Below are 21,819 nucleotides of genomic sequence, written 5' to 3'. Positions count from 1 at the left end.
ACCCGTCCCTAATCACAACCCAGCACCACCGTCTCCCAGAGACCCGTCCCTAATCACAACCCAGCACCACCGTCTCCCAGAGACCCGTCTCTAATCACAACCCAGCACCACCGTCTCCCAGAGACCCGTCTCTAATCACAACCCAGCACCACCGTCTCCCAGAGACCCGTCCCTAATCACAACCCAGCACCACCGTCTCCCAGAGACCCGTCCCTAATCACAACCCAGCACCACCGTCCCTAATCACAACCCAGCACCACCGTCTCCCAGAGACCCGTCCCTAATCACAACCCAGCACCACCGTCTCCCAGAGACCCGTCCCTAATCACAACCCAGCACCACCGTCTCCCAGAGACCCGTCCCTAATCACAACCCAGCACCACCGTCTCCCAGAGACCCGTCCCTAATCGCAACCCAGCACCACCGTCTCCCAGAGACCCGGGGCGCAGGCCATCAAGTGGGTCTCTCTTTCCTCTTCCTTTCCCTAATCACAACCTGGTTCCTTCTGATTCCTGCTTACAAGCAAAAAGTCAAACAGGAAGTAACAGTGAGGCGCTCCATACGGAAGTGGTCCATTACTACAGGACTTTGTTCGCCAGAACAGAGTGGACTCTGTTCCCGGGATTCATCCCATGGCATTGAGGAGTTTACCACCGGACCCAATTATTAAGTGCATCGTCGACGTCGTCTCCAGTAACCGTTCGTACATATCCCAACCAGAAGCCATGGATTACAGGCGACATCCGTACTGAACTAAATGCTAAAGCTGACGACTTTCAAGGAGCGGGTCACTAATCCGGACGCCTATAATAAATCCCGCTACGCCATCCAATGAACCATCAAACAGGCAAAGCGTCAATACAAGACTAAGATCGAATCCTGATACACCGGCTCTGACGCTCGTCGGATGTGGCAGGGCTTGCTAACTATCACAGAATAAAAAGGGAAACCCAGCCGCAAGCTGCCCAGTGACGCGAGCCTTCAAGACGAACTAAAGGCGTTCTTTGCTCACTTTGAGACAAGCAACACTGAACCATGCAATGAGAGCACCAGCTGTTCGAAACGACTGTGTGATCACGCTCTCCGTAGCCGATGCGAGCAAGACCTTTTAAACAGGTTAAAATTCACAAGGCCGCATGGCCAGACGGATTTCCATGACGTGTACTCAGAGCATGCGTTCACCAGATGGCAAGTGTCTTCACTGACATTTTCAACCTCTCCCCGACCCCAGTCTGTAATACCTACATGTTTCAAGCAAACCAGCATAGTCCCTGTGCCCGAGAATGCCAAGGTAACCTATGTAAATGACTTCCGCCCAGTAGCACTCGCGTCTGTTACCATGAAATGCTTTGAAAGGCTGGTCATGGCTCACATCAACACCATTATCCCAGACACCCTAGACCCACTCCAATTCCCGTACCGCCCCAACAGATCCAACAGATCCACAGATGACGTCATCTCTTTTGGCTCACATCAACACCATTATCCCAGAAACCCTAGACCCACTCCAATTTGCATACCGCCCCAACAGATCCACAGATGATGCAATCTCTATTGCACTCCACACTGCCCTTTCCCACCTGGACAAAAGGAACACCTATGTGAGAATGCTATTCATTGATTACAGCTCAGTGTTCAACATCCTAGTACCCTCCAAGCTCATCACTAAGCTAAGGAACCCGGGATTAAATACCTCCCTCTAACTAGATCCTGGACTTCCTGACAGGCAGCCCCCAGGTGGTGAGGGTAGGCAACAACACATCCGCCATGCTGACCTTCAACACGGGGGCCCCTCAGGGGTGCGTGCTTAGTCCCCTCCCTGTTCACCCACGACTCAAACATCATTTGCTGACGACAAGGCGGTGGTAGGCCTGATCAGACAGCCTATAGGTAGGAGGTCAGAGACCTGGCCGTGTGGTGCCAGGACAACAAACTCTCCCTCAAACTACAGGAAAAGGAGGACCCAACACGCCCCCATTCTCATCGACGGGGCTGTAGTGGAGCAGGTTGAGAGCTTCAAGTTCCTTGGTGTCCACATCACCAACAAACTAACATGGTCCAAACACACCAAGACAGTCGTGAAGAGGACATGACAAAAACCTATTCCCCCTCAGGAGACTGAAAATATTTGGCATTGGTCCTGAGATCCTCAAAACGTTCTACAGCTGCACCATCGAGGACATTATCACCGCCTGGTTTGGAAACTGTTCAGCATGTGTTGGACATATTGTAAAGACAAAAAATGCATTTGTTCAAAGCAAGAACACACAGGAGAAAACATTAAGGAACATTTAATACAACGGTTGATTAACTATTGATCTCCTCCTCCTCCTCTCCTCTACTTCTCTATCTTCTCCCTCCCCTCTCCTCTCTATCCTTTCCTCTCTCTATCCTCTCCCTCCCCTCTCCTCTCTCTCCCATCTCTCTCCTCTCTCTATCCTCTCCCTCCCATCTCCCTTCTCTCCTCTCTCTCCTCTCCTCTCCCCTCGATCTCTCCTCTCCCATCTCCCCTCTCTATCCTCTCCCCTCTCTATCCTCTCTTCTCCTCTCCATTCTCTATCATCTCTCTCCTCTCTCTATCCTCTCCCTCCCATCTCCCTTCTCTCCCCTCTCCTCCTCCTCCTCTCCTCTACTTCTCTATCTTCTCCCTCCCCTCTCCTCTCTATCCTTTCCTCTCTCTATCCTCTCCTCTCCCCTCTCTCTCTCTTCTCCCCTCTCTCTCTTCTCCCATCTCCCCTCTCTATCCTCTCCCCTCTCTATCCTTTCTTCTCCTCTCCTTTCACTATCCTCTCCTCTCTCTCCTCTGACTCTCTCTCCTTTCTCTATCCTCTCCTCTCTCCTCTCCCTCCCCTCCCCTCTCCTCCCCTCTCCTCTCCCTCCCCTCTGTCTCTCCTCTCCCAGGGTGGAGGCAGCGTTAGAACACTGGTACGTAACAGGGTTGGAACAGCAGGGAGCTGTCCCCTCTCTCATAGCGTCAGTAGGGGACTCCACCTCCTCTCTGCTCTCCATCCTGTTTGAAGTCAACCCAGAGGACAGCGTTGCAGAGCAGCTGCTCAGAGTCCACTCCCAGCCTGTAGAGATCATCTATGACTCGGTGTGTATGGGTTTACACACCCTCACTCACTTATTGCCCTGTCACACTTCTATCTGCTGCTATCATCTCTCCCATCTAAAGGACCTCCCTCTGTCTCAGAGACTCAGAAATTAAACCTGACTATGTGGAATCTCCCTGTCTCTCTCTCCCTGTCTCTCTCTCCCTGTCTCTCTCTCCCTGTCTCTCTCTCCCTGTCTCTCTCTCCCTGTCTCACTCTCCCTGTCTCACTCTCCCTGTCTCACTCTCCCTGTCTCACTCTCCCTGTCTCACTCTCCCTGTCTCACTCTCCCTGTCTCACTCTCCCCGTCTCTGTCTCCCCGTCTCTGTCTCCCCGTCTCTGTCTCCCCGTCTCTGTCTCCCCGTCTCTGTCTCCCCGTCTCTGTCTCCCCGTCTCTGTCTGCCTCTCTGTCTCTGTCTGCCTCTCTGTCTCTGTCTGCCTCTCTGTCTCTGTCTGTCTGTCTCATATATGATTAAGCCTCATTAATGATGTCATCAATGGCGATAACCTGCCCTACGAAGTCCTGTCTTTGACCAAGTAGTGCAGATCCCTCCTTCTCCAATGTATTAATGTCTGTTATTGCTAGTATTTCATGTTGCATATTACCATGTTTATTCTCCATGCACGTAGTCTATTTACAGTTCCTGCCTGTATTCAAATTCACACGGTACGTTACTCTCCTGCCCTTTGTGGGGTCACGGAAGTCACTAAGGTCAAGTCTTGTGTGTGTTTCTCTGTGTCAGTTGACTGTGAACAGCATGGCAGAGTTCTTTAAGACAGGGAAATAAGTGTGTGTGTGTGTGTGTGTGTGTGTGTGTGTGTGTGTGTGTGTGTGTGTCTCTCTCTGTCAGTTGACAGTGAACAGCATGGCAGAGTTCTTTAAGACAGGGAAGGGAGTGGACCTGGAGGTGTTGACTTCAGCTACTCTCTCCAAGCTGGAGGAGATTAAGGACAAGACAGCCACTGGTGGGTACAGGAAACAGGAAACACTTTATAACAGCCACTGGTGGGTACAGGAAACAGGAAACACTATGACAGCAACTGGTGGGTACAGGAAACACTTTATAACAGCCACTGGTGGGTACAGGAAACAGGAAACACTTTATGACAGCCACTGGTGGGTACAGGAAACACTTTATGACAGCCACTGGTGGGTACAGGAAACAGGAAACACTTTATGACAGCAACTGGTGGGTACAGGAAACACTTTATAACAGCCACTGGTGGGAACAGGAAATACTTTGACAGCCTCTGGTGGGTACAGGAAACAGGAGACAGGAAACACTTTGTGACAGCCACTGGTGGGTACAGGAAACAGGAAACACTTTATGACAGCCACTGGTGGGAACAGGAAACAGGAAACACTTTACATATGCATTCATAAAGCTTCTATAACATCTACATAAGATGTTAATCCAACCGTCATAAGCATCCTCAAACACACCCTGCCAGGTAGATGTTTGTCTCTGGCTGGTTCTTCATTATCTAACATCTATTGAGGATGATTTTGTCCTCTGTGCAGGTCTGTCTCACATCATTGAGACCCGGAAGATTCTGGACCTGAAGATTGACCTAAAGCCTTCATACCTGCTGGTGCCCAAGTCTGGCTTCTACCACGCCAAGTCTGACCTGATGATCATAGACTTTGGTAGTCTACAGGTGAGAACAGACTGGTAGTCTACAGGTGAGAACAGACTGGTAGTCTACAGGTGAGAACAGACGGGGTAGTCTACAGGTGAGAACAGACTGGTAGTCTACAGGTGAGAACAGACAGGTAGTCTACAGGTCTACAGGTGAGAACAGACGGGTAGTCTACAGGTGAGAACAGACTGGTAGTCTACAGGTGAGAACAGACTGGTAGTCTACAGGTGAGAACAGACGGGTAGTCTACAGGTGAAAACAGACGGGTAGTCTACAGGTGAGAACAGACTGGTAGTCTACAGGTGAGAACAGACTGGTAGTCTACAGGTCTACAGGTGAGAACAGACTGGTAGTCTACAGGTGAGAACAGACAGGTAGTCTACAGGTCTACAGGTGAGAACAGACAGGTAGTCTACAGGTCTACAGGTGAGAACAGACAGGTAGTCTACAGGTCTACAGGTGAGAACAGACGGGTAGTTTACAGGTGAGAACAGACTGGTAGTCTACAGGTGAGAACAGACTGGTAGTCTACAGGTGAGAACAGACTGGTAGTCTACAGGTGAGAACAGACTGGTAGTCTACAGGTGAGAACAGACTGGTAGTCTACAGGTGAGAACAGACTGGTAGTCTACAGGTGAGAACAGACTGGTAGTCTACAGGTGAGAACAGACTGGTAGTCTACAGGTGAGAACAGACAGGTAGTCTACAGGTGAGAACAGACAGGTAGTCTACAGGTCTACAGGTGAGAACAGACGGGTAGTTTACAGGTGAGAACAGACTGGTAGTCTACAGGTGAGAACAGACTGGTAGTCTACAGGTGAGAACAGACTGGTAGTCTACAGGTGAGAACAGACTGGTAGTCTACAGGTGAGAACAGACGGGTAGTCTACAGGTGAGAACAGACGGGTAGTCTACAGGTGAGAACAGACGGGTAGTCTACAGGTGAGAACAGACGGGTAGTCTACAGGTGAGAACAGACTGGTAGTCTACAGGTCTACAGGTGAGAACAGACGGGTAGTCTACAGGTGAGAACAGACTGGTAGTCTACAGGTGAGAACAGACTGGTAGTCTACAGGTGAGAACAGACGGGTAGTCTACAGGTGAGAACAGACTGGTAGTCTACAGGTGAGAACAGACTGGTAGTCTACAGGTGAGAACAGACTGGTAGTCTACAGGTGAGAACAGACTGGTAGTCTACAGGTGAGAACAGACAGGTTCTAGAATATTGACAGCAAAGACACCCTATTGTTTTATTGTGTCATAGTTTTAAAGGTGTGTGTGTGTGTGTGTGTGTGTGTGTGTGTGTGTGTGTGTGTGTGTGTGTGTGTGTGTGTGTAGCTGGTGAGTGTGGACCAGGGGAACCCCCAGTCTTTATCACCCAGTTTCAGTTCCCTGGAGGAGATTATGGACCGTGCCTACGAGAAGTACTCACTGGAGCTACGTAGTGTCCAGGTCCTTTACAGCAAGTCAGGTACATACACACACAGACACACATACGTACACACACAGACACACACACACACACACCAGGGGTTCCGTTAGACGGTAGTAGCCGATACCAGAAATGAAAAGCCGATAAATAAAATTGTCTCAGAGAGAAGGGAAAATTAAATCCCGTTGTGAAATAACAATACAGTTGATTAATGGGAGGAACATGAGTGTAGAGAGAGAAGTGAATCAACAGCTGATCATACAGGGCTGCTGCTAGAGCTGATCATACAGGCTGCTGCTAGAGCTGATCATACAGGGCTGCTGCTAGAGCTGATCATACAGGGCTGCTGCTAGAGCTGATCATACAGGGCTGCTGCTAGAGCTGATCATACAGCGGTGCTGCTAGAGCTGATCATACAGGGCTGCTGCTAGAGCTGATCATACAGCGGTGCTGCTAGAGCTGATCATACAGGGCTGCTGCTAGAGCTGGTCATACAGGGCTGCTGCTAGAGCTGATGATACAGGGCTGCTGCTAGAGCTGGTCATACAGGGCTGCTGCTAGAGCTGGTCATACAGGGCTGCTGCTAGAGCTGATGATACAGGGCTGCTGCTAGAGCTGATGATACAGGGCTGCTGCTAGAGCTGGTCATACAGGGCTGCTGCTAGAGCTGATCATACAGGGCTGCTGCTAGAGCTGATCATACAGGGCTGCTGCTAGAGCTGATCATACAGGGCTGCTGCTAGAGCTGATCATACAGGGCTGCTGCTAGAGCTGATCATACAGGGCTGCTGCTAGAGCTGATCATACAGGGCTGCTGCTAGAGCTGATCATACAGCGGTGCTGCCAGAGCTGATCATACAGCGGTGCTGCTAGAGCTGATGATACAGCGGTGCTGCCAGAGCTGATCATACAGGGCTGCTGCTAGAGCTGATCATACAGCGGTGCTGCCAGAGCTGATCATACAGCGGTGCTGCTAGAGCTGATGATACAGCGGTGCTGCTAGAGCTGATGATACAGCGGTGCTGCCAGAGCTGATCATACAGCGGTGCTGCTAGAGCTGATCATACAGCGGTGCTGCTAGAGCTGATGATACAGGGCTGCTGCTAGAGCTGATGATACAGCGGTGCTGCCAGAGCTGATCATACAGCGGTGCTGCTAGAGCTGATGATACAGCGGTGCTGCTAGAGCTGATGATACAGCGGTGCTGCTAGAGCTGATGATACAGCGGTGCTGCTAGAGCTGATCATACAGCGGTGCTGCTAGAGCTGATGATACAGCGGTGCTGCTAGAGCTGATGATACAGCGGTGCTGCTAGAGCTGATGATACAGCGGTGCTGCTAGAGCTGATCATACAGCGGTGCTGCTAGAGCTGATGATACAGGGCTGCTGCTAGAGATGATCATACAGCGGTGCTGCTAGAGCTGATGATACAGGGCTGCTGCTAGAGCTGATGATACAGTGGTGCTGCTAGAGCTGATCATACAGCGGTGCTGCTAGAGCTGATGATACAGGGCTGCTGCTAGAGCTGATGATACAGCGGTGCTGCCAGAGCTGATCATACAGCGGTGCTGCTAGAGCTGATGATACAGCGGTGCTGCTAGAGCTGATGATACAGGGCTGCTGCTAGAGCTGATGATACAGTGGTGCTGCCAGAGCTGATGATACAGCGGTGCTGCTAGAGCTGATGATACAGGGCTGCTGCTAGAGCTGATGATACAGCGGTGCTGCCAGAGCTGATCATACAGCGGTGCTGCTACAGCTGATCATACAGCGGTGCTGCTAGAGCTGATCATACAGCGGTGCTGCTACGGCTGATCATACAGCGGTGCTGCTAGAGCTGATCATACAGCGGTGCTGCTACGGCTGATCATACAGCGGTGCTGCTAGAGCTGATCATACAGCGGTGCTGCTACGGCTGATCATACAGTGGTGCTGCTAGAGCTGATCATACAGCGGTGCTGCTACGGCTGATCATACAGCGGTGCTGCTAGAGCTGATCATACAGCGGTGCTGCTAGAGCTGATCATACAGCGGTGCTGCCAGAGCTGATCATACAGCGGTGCTGCCAGAGCTGATCATACAGCGGTGCTGCTAGAGCTGATCATACAGCGGTGCTGCCAGAGCTGATCATACAGCGGTTCTGCTACAGCTGATCATACAGCGGTGCTGCTAGAGCTGATGATACAGCGGTGCTGCCAGAGCTGATGATACAGTGGTGCTGCTACAGCTGATCATACAGTGGTGCTGCTAGAGCTGATGATACAGTGGTGCTGCTAGAGCTGATGATACAGCGGTGCTGCTAGAGCTGATGATACAGCGGTGCTGCTAGAGCTGATGATACAGCGGTGCTGCTAGAGCTGATGATACAGCGGTGCTGCTAGAGCTGATGATACAGCGGTGCTGCTAGAGCTGATGATACAGCGGTGCTGCTAGAGCTGATGATACAGTGGTGCTGCTAGAGCTGATGATACAGCGGTGCTGCCAGAGCTGATGATACAGCGGTGCTGCTAGAGCTGATGATACAGCGGTGCTGCTAGAGCTGATGATACAGTGGTGCTGCTAGAGCTGATCATACAGTGGTGCTGCTACAGCTGATCATACAGTGGTGCTGCTACAGCTGATCATACAGCGGTGCTGCTACAGCTGATCATACAGCGGTGCTGCTAGAGCTGATCATACAGCGGTGCTGCTAGAGCTGATCATACAGCGGTGCTGCTAGAGCTGCTCATACAGCGGTGCTGCTAGAGCTGATGATACAGCGGTGCTGCTAGAGCTGATGATACAGTGGTGCTGCTAGAGCTGATGATACAGCGGTGCTGCTAGAGCTGATGATACAGCGGTGCTGCTAGAGCTGATGATACAGCGGTGCTGCTAGAGCTGATCATACAGCGGTGCTGCCAGAGCTGATCATACAGCGGTGCTGCTAGAGCTGATCATACAGTGGTGCTGCCAGAGCTGATGATACAGTGGTGCTGCTAGAGCTGATGATACAGCGGTGCTGCTAGAGCTGATGATACAGCGGTGCTGCTACAGCTGATGATACAGTGGTGCTGCCAGAGCTGATCATACAGCGGTGCTGCCAGAGCTGATCATACAGTGGTGCTGCCAGAGCTGATGATACAGCGGTGCTGCTAGAGCTGATGATACAGCGGTGCTGCTAGAGCTGATGATACAGCGGTGCTGCTAGAGCTGATGATACAGCGGTGCTGCTAGAGCTGATGATACAGCGGTGCTGCTAGAGCTGATGATACAGCGGTGCTGCCAGAGCTGATGATACAGCGGTGCTGCCAGAGCTGATGATACAGCGGTGCTGCTAGAGCTGATCATACAGCGGTGCTGCTAGAGCTGATCATACAGCGGTGCTGCTAGAGCTGATCATACAGCGGTGCTGCTAGAGCTGATCATACAGCGGTGCTGCTAGAGCTGATCATACAGCGGTGCTGCTAGAGCTGATCATACAGCGGTGCTGCTAGAGCTGATCATACAGCGGTGCTGCTAGAGCTGATGATACAGCGGTGCTGCTAGAGCTGATCATACAGCGGTGCTGCTACAGCTGATCATACAGCGGTGCTGCCAGAGCTGATCATACAGCGGTGCTGCTAGAGCTGATCATACAGCGGTGCTGCTAGAGCTGATCATACAGGGCTGCTGCTAGAGCTGATCATACAGGGCTGCTGCTAGAGCTGATCATACAGCGGTGCTGCTAGAGCTGATCATACAGCGGTGCTGCCAGAGCCACTAGGCAGGCTTCCCACTGGGCAGGCTTCCAACAAGATATTCTGTATTAGCAACATGCTAGTTGTTGCATCTATAGATCTTCTGTATTAGCAACATGCTAGTTGTTGCATCTATAGATCTTCTGTATTAGCAACATGCTAGTTGTTGCATCTATAGATCTTCTGTATTAGCAACATGCTAGTTGTTGCATCTATAGATCTTCTGTATTAGCAACATGCTAGTTGTTGCATCTATATATCTTCTGTATTAGCAGCATGCTAGTTGTTGCATCTATACTTCTTCTGTATTAGCAACCCATGCTAGTTGTTGCATCTGTACATCTTCTATATTAGCAACATGCTAGTTGTTCCATCTATATATCTTCTATATTAGCAACATGCTAGTTTTTGCATCTATAGATCTTCTGTATTAGCAACATGCTAGTTGTTGCATCTATTGGTCTTCTGTATTAGCAACATGCTAGTTGTTGCATCTATATATATTCTATATTAGCAACATGCTAGTTGTTGCATCTATAGATCTTCTATATTAGCAACATGCTAGTTGTTGCATCTATAGATCTTCTATATTAGCAACATGCTAGTTGTTGCATCTATACTTCTTCTGTATTAGCAACCCATGCTAGTTGTTGCATCTATACTTCTTCTGTATTAGCAACCCATGCTAGTTGTTGCATCTGTACATCTTCTATATTAGCAACATGCTAGTTGTTGCATCTGTATATATTCTATATTAGCAACATGCTAGTTGTTGCATCTTCCCCCTTACTGCATTTCAAACAGTTTTTTTCATCTGTGTCTCATGAAACCACTCAGATGTCTTCCCACTAACAGTGTTTTCCCGTTAATGTGGAACAAACACTCACTCAGTCTACTGCCTTGTGAGCAGCAATGCGCACTGAGCTCTGTCCCTCACTGTTTCTGTCTCTGTCCACTGAGCTCTGTCCCTCACTGTTTCTGTCTCTGTCCCTCACTGTTTCTGTCTCTGTCCACTGAGCTCTGTCCCTCACTGTTTCTGTCTCTGTCCCTCACTGTTTCTGTCTCTGTCCACTGAGCTCTGTCCCTCACTGTTTCTGTCTCTGTCCACTGAGCTCTGTCCCTCACTGTTTCTGTCTCTGTCCCTCACTGTTTCTGTCTCTGTCCCCACTGAGCTCTGTCCCTCACTGTTTCTGTCTCTGTCCACTGAGCTCTGTCCCTCACTGTTTCTGTCTCTGTCCCTCACTGTTTCTGTCTCTGTCCACTGAGCTCTGTCCCTCACTGTTTCTGTCTCTGTCCCTCACTGTTTCTGTCTCTGTCCACTGAGCTCTGTCCCTCACTGTTTCTGTCTCTGTCCACTGAGCTCTGTCCCTCACTGTTTCTGTCTCTGTCCCTCACTGTTTCTGTCTCTGTCCCCACTGAGCTCTGTCCCTCACTGTTTCTGTCTCTGTCCACTGAGCTCTGTCCCTCACTGTTTCTGTCTCTGTCCCTCACTGTTTCTGTCTCTGTCCACTGAGCTCTGTCCCTCACTGTTTCTGTCTCTGTCCCTCACTGTTTCTGTCTCTGTCCACTGAGCTCTGTCCCTCACGGTTTCTGTCTCTGTCCCCACTGAGCTCTGTCCCTCACTGTTTCTGTCTGTCCCTCACTGTTTCTGGCTCTGTCCCTCACTGTTTCTGTCTGTCCCTCACTGTTTCTGTCTCTGTCCCTCACTGTTTCTGTCTCTGTCCACTGAGCTCTGTCCCTCACTGTTTCTGTCTCTGTCCCCACTGAGCTCTGTGCCTCACGGTTTCTGTCTCTGTCCACTGAGCTCTGTCCCTCACTGTTTCTGTCTCTGTCCACTGAGCTCTGTCCCTCACTGTTTGTCTCTGTCCACTGAGCTCTGTCCCTCACTGTTTCTGTCTCTGTCCACTGAGCTCTGTCCCTCACTGTTTCTGTCTCTGTCCACTGAGCTCTGTCCCTCACTGTTTCTGTCTCTGTCCACTGAGCTCTGTCCCTCACTGTTTCTGTCTCTGTCCCCACTGAGCTCTGTCCCTCACTGTTTCTGTCTCTGTCCACTGAGCTCTGTCCCTCACTGTTTCTGTCTCTTTCCACTGAGCTCTGTCCCTCACGGTTTATGTCTCTGTCCCCACTGAGCTCTGTCCCTCACTGTTTCTGTCTCTGTCCACTGAGATCTGTCCCTCACTGTTTCTGTCTCTGTCCCTCACTGTTTCTGTCTCTGTCCACTGAGCTATGTCCCTCACTGTTTCTGTCTATGTCCCTCACTGTTTCTGTCTCTGTCCCTCACTGTTTCTGCCTCTGTCCACTGAGCTCTGTCCCTCACTGTTTCTGTCTCTGTCCCTCACTGTTTCTGTCTCTGTCCCCACTGAGCTCTGTCCCTCACTGTTTCTGTCTGTCCCTCACTGTTTCTGTCTCTGTCCACTGAGTTCTGTCCCTCACGGTTTCTGTCTCTGTCCCCACTGAGCTCTGTCCCTCACTGTTTCTGTCTGTCCCTCACTGTTTCTGTCTCTGTCCACTGAGCTGTCCCTCACTGTTTCTGTCTATGTCCCTCACTGTTTCTGTCTCTGTCCCTCACTGTTTCTGTCTCTGTCCACTGAGCTCTGTCCCTCACTGTTTCTGTCTCTGTCCCCCACTGTTTCTGTCTCTGTCCACTGAGCTCTGTCCCTCACTGTTTCTGTCTCTGTCCACTGAGCTGTCCCTCACTGTTTCTGGCTCTGTCCCTCACTGTTTCTGTCTCTGTCCACTGAGCTGTCCCTCACTGTTTCTGTCTCTGTCCCTCACTGTTTCTGTCTCTGCCCCTCACGGTTTCTGTCTCTGTCTACTGAGCTCTGTCCCTCACGGTTTCTGTCTCTGTCCACTGAGCTCTGTCCCTCACTGTTTCTGTCTCTGTCCACTGAGCTCTGTCCCTCACTGTTTCTGTCTCTGTCCCCACTGAGCTCTGTCCCTCACTGTTTCTGTCTCTGTCCACTGAGCTCTGTCCCTCACTGTTTCTGTCTCTGTCCACTGAGCTCTGTCCCTCACGGTTTCTGTCTCTGTCCACTGAGCTCTGTCCCTCACGGTTTCTGTCTCTGTCCCCACTGAGCTCTGTCCCTCACTGTTTCTGTCTGTCCCTCACTGTTTCTGTCTCTGTCCACTGAGCTCTGTCCCTCACTGTTTCTGTCTCTGTCCCTCACTGTTTCTGTCTCTGTCCACTGAGCTCTGTCCCTCACTGTTTCTGTCTCTGTCCACTGAGCTCTGTCCCTCACTGTTTCTGTCTCTGTCCACTGAGCTCTGTCCCTCACGGTTTCTGTCTCTGTCCCCACTGAGCTCTGTCCCTCACTGTTTCTGTCTCTGTCCACTGAGCTCTGTCCCTCACGGTTTCTGTCTCTGTCCCCACTGAGCTCTGTCCCTCACTGTTTCTGTCTCTGTCCCCACTGAGCTCTGTCCCTCACTGTTTCTGTCTGTCCCTCACTGTTTCTGTCTGTCCCTCACTGTTTCTGTCTCTGTCCACTGAGCTCTGTCCCTCACCGTTTCTGTCTCTGTCCCCTCTGAGCTCTGTCCCTCACTGTTTCTGTCTGTCCCTCACCGTTTCTGTCTCTGTCCACTGAGCTCTGTCCCTCACTGTTTCTGTCTCTGTCCCCACTGAGCTCTGTCCCTCTCTGTTTCTGTCTGTCCCTCACTGTTTCTGTCTCTGTCCACTGAGCTCTGTCCCTCACTGTTTCTGTCTCTGTCCACTGAGCTCTGTCCCTCACTGTTTCTGTCTCTGTCCACTGAGCTCTGTCCCTCACTGTTTCTGTCTCTGTCCACTGAGCTCTGTCCCTCACTGTTTCTGTCTCTGTCCACTGAGCTCTGTCCCTCACGGTTTCTGTCTCTGTCCCCACTGAGCTCTGTCCCTCACTGTTTCTGTCTCTGTCCCCACTGAGCTCTGTCCCTCACTGTTTCTGTCTGTCCCTCACTGTTTCTGTCTGTCCCTCACTGTTTCTGTCTCTGTCCACTGAGCTCTGTCCCTCACTGTTTCTGTCTCTGTCCCCTCTGAGCTCTGTCCCTCACTGTTTCTGTCTGTCCCTCACCGTTTCTGTCTCTGTCCACTGAGCTCTGTCCCTCACTGTTTCTGTCTCTGTCCCCACTGAGCTCTGTCCCTCGCTGTTTCTGTCTGTCCCTCACTGTTTCTGTCTCTGTCCACTGAGCTCTGTCCCTCACTGTTTCTGTCTCTGTCCCCACTGAGCTCTGTCCCTCACTGTTTCTGTCTCTGTCCACTGAGCTCTGTCCCTCACTGTTTCTGTCTCTGTCCACTGAGCTCTGTCCCTCACCGTTTCTGTCTCTGTCCACTGAGCTCTGTCCCTCACTGTTTCTGTCTCTGTCCCCACTGAGCTCTGTCCCTCTCTGTTTCTGTCTGTCCCTCACTGTTTCTGTCTCTGTCCACTGAGCTCTGTCCCTCACTGTTTCTGTCTCTGTCCACTGAGCTCTGTCCCTCACTGTTTCTGTCTCTGTCCACTGAGCTCTGTCCCTCACTGTTTCTGTCTCTGTCCACTGAGCTCTGTGCCTCACTGTTTCTGTCTCTGTCCACTGAGCTCTGTCCCTCACGGTTTCTGTCTCTGTCCCCACTGAGCTCTGTCCCTCACTGTTTCTGTCTCTGTCCCCACTGAGCTCTGTCCCTCACTGTTTCTGTCTGTCCCTCACTGTTTCTGTCTGTCCCTCACTGTTTCTGTCTCTGTCCACTGAGCTCTGTCCCTCACTGTTTCTGTCTCTGTCCCCTCTGAGCTCTGTCCCTCACTGTTTCTGTCTGTCCCTCACCGTTTCTGTCTCTGTCCACTGAGCTCTGTCCCTCACTGTTTCTGTCTCTGTCCCCACTGAGCTCTGTCCCTCGCTGTTTCTGTCTGTCCCTCACTGTTTCTGTCTCTGTCCACTGAGCTCTGTCCCTCACTGTTTCTGTCTCTGTCCCCACTGAGCTCTGTCTCTCACTGTTTCTGTCTCTGTCCACTGAGCTCTGTCCCTCACTGTTTCTGTCTCTGTCCACTGAGCTCTGTCCCTCACGTTTTCTGTCTCTGTCCACTGAGCTCTGTCCCTCACGGTTTCTGTCTCTGTCCCCACTGAGCTCTGTCCCTCACTTTTTCTGTCTCTGCCCCCACTGAGCTCTGTCCCTCACTGTTTCTGTCTCTGTCCCTCACTGTTTCTGTCTCTGTCCACTGAGCTATGTCCCTCACTGTTTCTGTCTCTGTCCCTCACTGTTTCTGTCTCTGTCCACTGAGCTCTGTCCCTCACTGTTTCTGTCTCTGTCCCCCACTGTTTCTGTCTCTGTCCACTGAGCTCTGTCCTTCACTGTTTCTGTCTCTGTCCCTCACGGTTTCTGTCTCTGTCCACTGAGCTCTGTCCCTCACTGTTTCTGTCTCTGTCTACTGAGCTCTGTCCCTCACGGTTTCTGTCTCTGTCCCTCACGGTTTCTGTCTCTGTCCACTGAGCTCTGTCCCTCACTGTTTCTGTCTCTGTCCACTGAGCTCTGTCCCTCACTGTTTCTGTCTCTGTCCACTGAGCTCTGTCCCTCACTGTTTCTGTCTCTGTCTACTGAGCTCTGTCCCCCACTGTTTCTGTCTCTGTCCACTGAGCTCTGTCCCTCACTGTTTCTGTCTCTGTCCCTCACGGTTTCTGTCCCCCACTGTTTCTGTCTCTGTCCACTGAGCTCTGTCCCCCACTGTTTCTGTCTCTGTCCACTGAGCTCTGTCCCTCACTGTTTCTGTCTCTGTCCTCCACTGTTTCTGTCTCTGTCCACTGAGCTCTGTCCCCCACTGTTTCTGTCTCTGTCCCCACTGAGCTCTGTCCCCTACTGTTTCTCTCTCTGTCCCTACTGAGCTCTGTCCCTCACTGTTCCGGTCTGTCCCCCACTGAGCTCTGTCCCCCACTGTTCCGGTCTGTCCCCACTGAGCTCTTGTCCCTCACTGTTCCGGTCTGTCCCCCACTGAGCTCTGTCCCTCACTGTTCCGGTCTGTCCCCCACTGAGCTCTGTCCCCCATTGTTCCGGTCTGTCCCCCACTGTTCCGGTCTCTGTCCCCACTGAGCTCTGTCCCCCACTGTCCCGGTCTGTCCCCCACTGAGCTCTGTCCCCCACTCTTCCGGTCTCTGTCCCTACAGGTGAGGAGTGGAAGACGGCCCGTCAACGTGGTTCCTCTATACAGCACATCCTGCAGCCCATGGACTTCAGCCTCCAGCTGGCCAAATGCATGGTGGAGAAGGACACCAGGATGTCCAGGTAACACCAGCCTGGGGGGGCTGAGCCAGGTAACACCAGACTGGGGGGGCTGAGCCAGGAAATACCAGCCTGGGGGGGCTGAGCCAGGTAACACCAGACTGGGGGGGGCTGAGCCAGGTAACACCAGACTGGGGGGGCTGAGCCAGGTAACACCAGACTGGGGGGGCTGAGCCAGGTAACACCAGACTGGGGGGGCTGAGCCAGGTAACACCAGACTGGGGGGGCTGAGCCAGGTAACACCAGACTGGGGGGGCTGAGCCAGGTAACACCAGACTGGGGGGGCTGAGCCAGGTAACACCAGACTGGGGGGGCTGAGCCAGGTAACACCAGACTGGGGGGGCTGAGCCAGGTAACACCAGACTGGGGGGGCTGAGCCAGGTAACACCAGACTGGGGGGGCTGAGCCAGGTAACACCAGACTGGGGGGGCTGAGCCAGGTAACACCAGACTGGGGGGGCTGAGCCAGGTAACACCAGACTGGGGGGGCTGAGCCAGGTAACACCAGACTGGGGGGGCTGAGCCAGGTAACACCAGACTGGGGGGGCTGAGCCAGGTAACACCAGGTTAGGGGGGCTGAGCCAGGTAACACCAGGTTAGGGGGGCTGAGCCAGGTAACACCAGACTGGGGGGGCTGAGCCAGGTAACACCAGGTTAGGGGGGCTGAGCCAGGTAACACCAGACTGGGGGGGCTGTTCCAGGTAACACCAGACTGGGGGGGCTGTTCCAGGTAACACCAGACTGGGGGGGCTGAGCCAGGTAACACCAGACTGGGGGGGCTGAGCCAGGTAACACCAGACTGGGGGGGCTGAGCCAGGTAACACCAGATTAGGGGGGCTGAGCCAGGTAACACCAGACTGGGGGGGCTGAGCCAGGTAACACCAGACTGGGGGGGCTGAGCCAGGTAACACCAGACTGGGGGGGCTGAGCCAGGTAACACCAGACTGGGGGGGCTGAGCCAGGTAACACCAGGTTAGGGGGGCTGAGCCAGGTAACACCAGACTGGGGGGGCTGAGCCAGGTAACACCAGACTGGCGGGCTGTTCCAGGTAACACCAGACTGGGGGGGCTGTTCCAGGTAACACCAGACTGGGGGGGCTGTTCCAGGTAACACCAGACTGGGGGGGCTGTTCCAGGTAACACCAGACTGGGGGGGCTGTTCCAGGTAACACCAGACTGGGGGGGCTGTTCCAGGTAACACCAGACTGGGGGGGCTGTTCCAGGTAACACCAGACTTGGGGGGCTGTTCCAGGTAACACCAGACTGGGGGGGCTGAGCCAGGTAACACCAGACTGGGGGCGCTGTTCCAGGTAACACCAGACTGGGGGGGCTGAGCCAGGTAATACCAGACTGGGGGGGCTGAGTGTTCCAGATTAGTAAACCTTTGGTATCTACTGTGTTCCAGATTAGTAAACCTCTGGTATCTACTGTGTTCCAGATTAGTAAACCTCTGGTATCTACTGTGTTCCAGATTAGTAAACCTCTGGTATCTACAGTGTTCCAGATTAGTAAACCTCTGGTATCTACTGTGTTCCAGATTAGTAAACCTCTGGTATCTACTGTGTTCCAGATTAGTAAACCTCTGGTATCTACTGTGTTCCAGATTAGTAAACCTCTGGTATCTACTGTGTTCCAGATTAGTAAACCTCTGGTATCTACTGTGTTCCAGATTAGTAAACCTCTGGTATCTACTGTGTTCCAGATTAGTAAACCTCTGGTATCTACTGTGTTCCAGATTAGTAAACCTCTGGTATCTACTGTGTTCCAGATTAGTAAACCTCTGGTATCTACTGTGTTCCAGATTTGTAAACCTCTGGTATGGTACCTACTGTGTTCCAGATTAGTAAACATCTGGTATCTACTGTGTTAAAGATTAGTAAACCTCTGGTATCTACTGTGTTCCAGATTTGTAAACCTCTGGTATGGTACCTACTGTGTTCCAGATTAGTAAACCTCTGGTATCTACTGTGTTCCAGATTAGTAAACCTCTGGTATCTACTGTGTTCCAGATTAGTAAACCTCTGGTATCTACTGTGTTCCAGATTAGTAAACCTCTGGTATCTACTGTGTTCCAGATTAGTAAACCTCTGGTATCTACTGTGTTCCAGATTAGTAAACCTCTGGTATGGTATCTACTGTGTTCCAGATTAGGAAACCTCTGGTATGGTATCTACTGTGTTCCAGATTAGTAAAAGTCTGGTATCTACTGTGTTCCAGATTAGTAAACCTCTGGTATCTACTGTGTTCCAGATTAGTAAACCTCTGGTATCTACTGTGTTCCAGATTAGTAAACCTCTATCTACTGTGTTCCAGATTTGTAAACCTCTGGTATGGTATCTACTGTGTTCCAGATTAGTAAACCTCTGGTATCTACTGTGTTCCAGATTAGTAAACCTCTGGTATCTACTGTGTTCCAGATTAGTAAACCTCTGGTATCTACTGTGTTCCAGATTATTAAACCTCTGGTATCTACTGTGTTCCAGATTAGTAAACCTCTGGTATCTACTGTGTTCCAGATTTGTAAACCTCTGGTATGGTACCTACTGTGTTCCAGATTAGTAAACATCTGGTATCTACTGTGTTCCAGATTAGTAAACCTCTGGTATCTACTGTGTTCCAGATTAGTAAACCTCTGGTATCTACTGTGTTCCAGATTTGTAAACCTCTGGTATGGTATCTACTGTGTTCCAGATTAGTAAACCTCTGGTATCTAATGTGTTCCAGATTAGTAAACCTCTGGTATCTACTGTGTTCCAGATTAGTAAACCTCTGGTATCTACTGTGTTCCAGATTAGTAAACCTCTGGTATCTACTGTGTTCCAGATTTGTAAACCTCTGGTATGGTACCTACTGTGTTCCAGATTAGTAAACATCTGGTATCTACTGTGTTCCAGATTAGTAAACCTCTGGTATCTACTGTGTTCCAGATTTGTAAACCTCTGGTATGGTACCTACTGTGTTCCAGATTAGTAAACCTCTGGTATCTACTGTGTTCCAGATTAGTAAACCTCTGGTATCTACTGTGTTCCAGATTAGTAAACCTCTGGTATCTACTGTGTTCCAGATTAGTAAACCTCTGGTATGGTACCTACTGTGTTCCAGATTAGTAAACCTCGGGTATCTACTGTGTTCCAGATTAGTAATCCTCGGGTACCTACTGTGTTCCAGATTAGTAAACCTTGGGTATCTACTGTGTTCCAGATTCAAGGTGTCTGGAGAACTGCCTCTCCTCCATGTGAAGATCTCAGACCAGAAGATCCAGGGTGTGTTGGACCTGGTCAACAGCATCCCCCTGCCCCAGAGGGATTCCACCCCTTCCACCCCCACCCAGAAGGTACAGTTGGTATGCCCCAGAGTGATTCCACCCCTTCCACCCCCACTCAGAAGGTACAGTTGGTATGCCCTAGAGTGATTCCACCCCTTCCACCCCCACCCAGAAGGTACAGTTGGTATGCCCCAGAGTGATTCCACCCCTTCCACCCCCACCCAGAAGGTACAGTTGGTATGCCCCAGAGTGATTCCACCCCTTCCACCCCCACCCAGAAGGTACAGTTGGTATGCCCCAGAGTGATTCCACCCCTTCCACCCCCACCCAGAAGGTACAGTTGGTATGCCCCAGAGTGATTCCACCCCCACCCAGAAGGTACAGTTGGCATGCCCCAGGGTGATTCCATCCCCACCCAGACGGTACAGTTGGTATGCCCCAGTTCACCAGTAGAGTATCCTCTACACACACCCATTATATTGGTACAGTAGAGTAACCTACACACACATTATATTGGTACAGTTGGTTTGCCCCAGTTCACCAGTAGAGTATCCTCTACACACACCCATTATATTGGTACAGTAGAGTAACCTACACACACATTATATTGGTACAGTAGAGTAGCCTAAATACACCCATTATATTGGTACAGTTGGTATGACCCAGTTCACCAGTAGAGTAACCTACACACACACACCCATTATATTGGTACAGTTCGTCATGTCTAATAGTAATAGGATTGGCAATCAACTGTTTTCTTCCCCCTCCCATCTTGTTTCCACTAGATGCTGTGTTTGTCTGAGGCCAGGCCCAACGTCCTGGGTTTACAGTCCCCCGTCCTGCTGGATGCATTAGAGACAGGTGGGTTCTTCACTAAACTGTTTCTGCAGGAACTGATCCAGGGTCTGCTGTTATCTGACCACTCTTAACGGTTATAATTGAGCGTCAGGTAATCTGATCCTAGATGGGATGCTCCTCCTGTCCCCTGGTCTTTGTCTAAAATGGATGCCACGACTCAGAGTTGTCTGTTGGGGACGGTGAGTCGATGTCGAGTGCAAGACAGAATACAACAGCTCCCGCCTCAGGTAACAGAAGACTGTATTTTAGAGTCAGCGGCTCAACCTCCTTCATCTGATTTGGATCAGACAAACAAGGGCATTTCCATGGCAACTATTACTGAAGAACAAAGGCCAGGAGATAGAAGGACCATCTGTTACTGAAGAACAAAGACCAGGAGATAGAAGGACCATCTGTTACTGAAGAACAAAGACCAGGAGATAGAAGGACCATCTGTTCCTGAAGGACAAAGACCAGGAGATAGAAGCACCATCTGTTATTGAAGAACAAAGACCAGGAGATAGAAGGAAGAACAAAGACCAGGAGATAGAAGGACCATCTGTTCCTGAAGGACAAAGACCAGGAGATAGAAGGACCATCTGTTACTGAAGAACAAAGGCCAGGAGATAGAAGGACCATCTGTTACTGAAGAACAAAGACCAGGAGATAGAAGCACCATCTGTTATTGAAGAACAAAGACCAGGAGATAGAAGGAAGAACAAAGACCAGGAGATAGAAGGACCATCTGTTACTGAAGAACAAAGACCAGGAGATAGAAGGACCATCTGTTACTGAAGAACAAAGACCAGGAGATAGAAGGACCATCTGTTACTGAAGAACAAAGACCAGGAGATAGAAGGACCATCTGTTCCTGAAGAACAAAGACCAGGAGTTAGAAGGACCATCTGTTACTGAAGAACAAAGACCAGGAGATAGAAGGAAGAACAAAGACCAGGAGATAGAAAGAAGAACAAAGACCAGGAGATAGATGGAAGAACAAAGACCAGGAGATAGAAGGACCATCTGTTACTGAAGAACAAAGACCAGGAGATAGATGGAAGAACAAAGACCAGGAGATAGAAAGAAGAACAAAGACCAGGAGATAGATGGAAGAACAAAGACCAGGAGATAGAAGGGACCATCTGTTACTGAAGAACAAAGACCAGGAGATAGATGGAAGAACAAAGACCAGGAGATAGAAGGACCATCTGTTCCTGAAGGACAAAGACCAGGAGATAGAAGGACCATCTGTTACTGAAGTACAAAGACCAGGAGATAGAAGGACCATCTGTTACTGTATGGGATGAATCATGAATGAGTGGAAACATTTCTTTCACTATGGGATATGTTCTGTTTATTTTCAGACGTCTGTAGGTGATGTACACTGAGTGGACAAAGCATTAGGAACACCTGCTCTTTTCATGACAAACTGTCCAGTCCAGGTGAAAGCTATGATCCCTTATTGATGTCACCTGTTAAATCCACTTCAAATCAGTGGAGATGAAGGGGAGGAGACAGATTAAAGAAGGATTTTTAAACCTTGAGACATGGATTGTGTATGTGTGCCATTCAGGGTGAAAGGGCAAGACAAAAGATTGAAGTGCCTTTGAACAGGGTATGATAG

The 21,819-nt window shown here is 50.6% G+C and overlaps 1 protein-coding gene across 4 annotated transcripts in view; it reads left to right on the top strand.

Moving 5' to 3' along the window:
* vps13c (vacuolar protein sorting 13 homolog C) overlaps positions 1 to 21,819 on the top strand; it is a 238,197-nt gene that overhangs the window by 76,067 nt on the left and 140,311 nt on the right. For 3 of the 4 annotated variants that reach the window (XM_090223330.1, XM_090223331.1, XM_090223329.1), the window contains 7 exons: positions 2,902 to 3,094; positions 3,944 to 4,058; positions 4,615 to 4,751; positions 6,072 to 6,204; positions 15,981 to 16,098; positions 19,295 to 19,427; positions 20,144 to 20,219. In XM_090223330.1, the coding sequence (XP_090079456.1) occupies positions 2,902 to 3,094; positions 3,944 to 4,058; positions 4,615 to 4,751; positions 6,072 to 6,204; positions 15,981 to 16,098; positions 19,295 to 19,427; positions 20,144 to 20,219 (905 nt within the window). Of the gene's footprint in view, positions 1 to 2,901; positions 3,095 to 3,943; positions 4,059 to 4,614; positions 4,752 to 6,071; positions 6,205 to 15,980; positions 16,099 to 19,294; positions 19,428 to 19,635; positions 19,693 to 20,143; positions 20,220 to 21,819 lie in introns of those variants that run through there. The other variant, XM_090223332.1, reaches the window with a different exon arrangement.

The sequence above is a fragment of the Oncorhynchus mykiss genome, chromosome 26 (assembly GCF_057628025.1).
Source record: "Oncorhynchus mykiss isolate SJ-2025 chromosome 26, ASM5762802v1, whole genome shotgun sequence".
In the NCBI taxonomy this organism is placed as follows: domain Eukaryota; kingdom Metazoa; phylum Chordata; class Actinopteri; order Salmoniformes; family Salmonidae; genus Oncorhynchus; species Oncorhynchus mykiss.
This window is presented reverse-complemented; position numbering and strand designations above follow the sequence as displayed.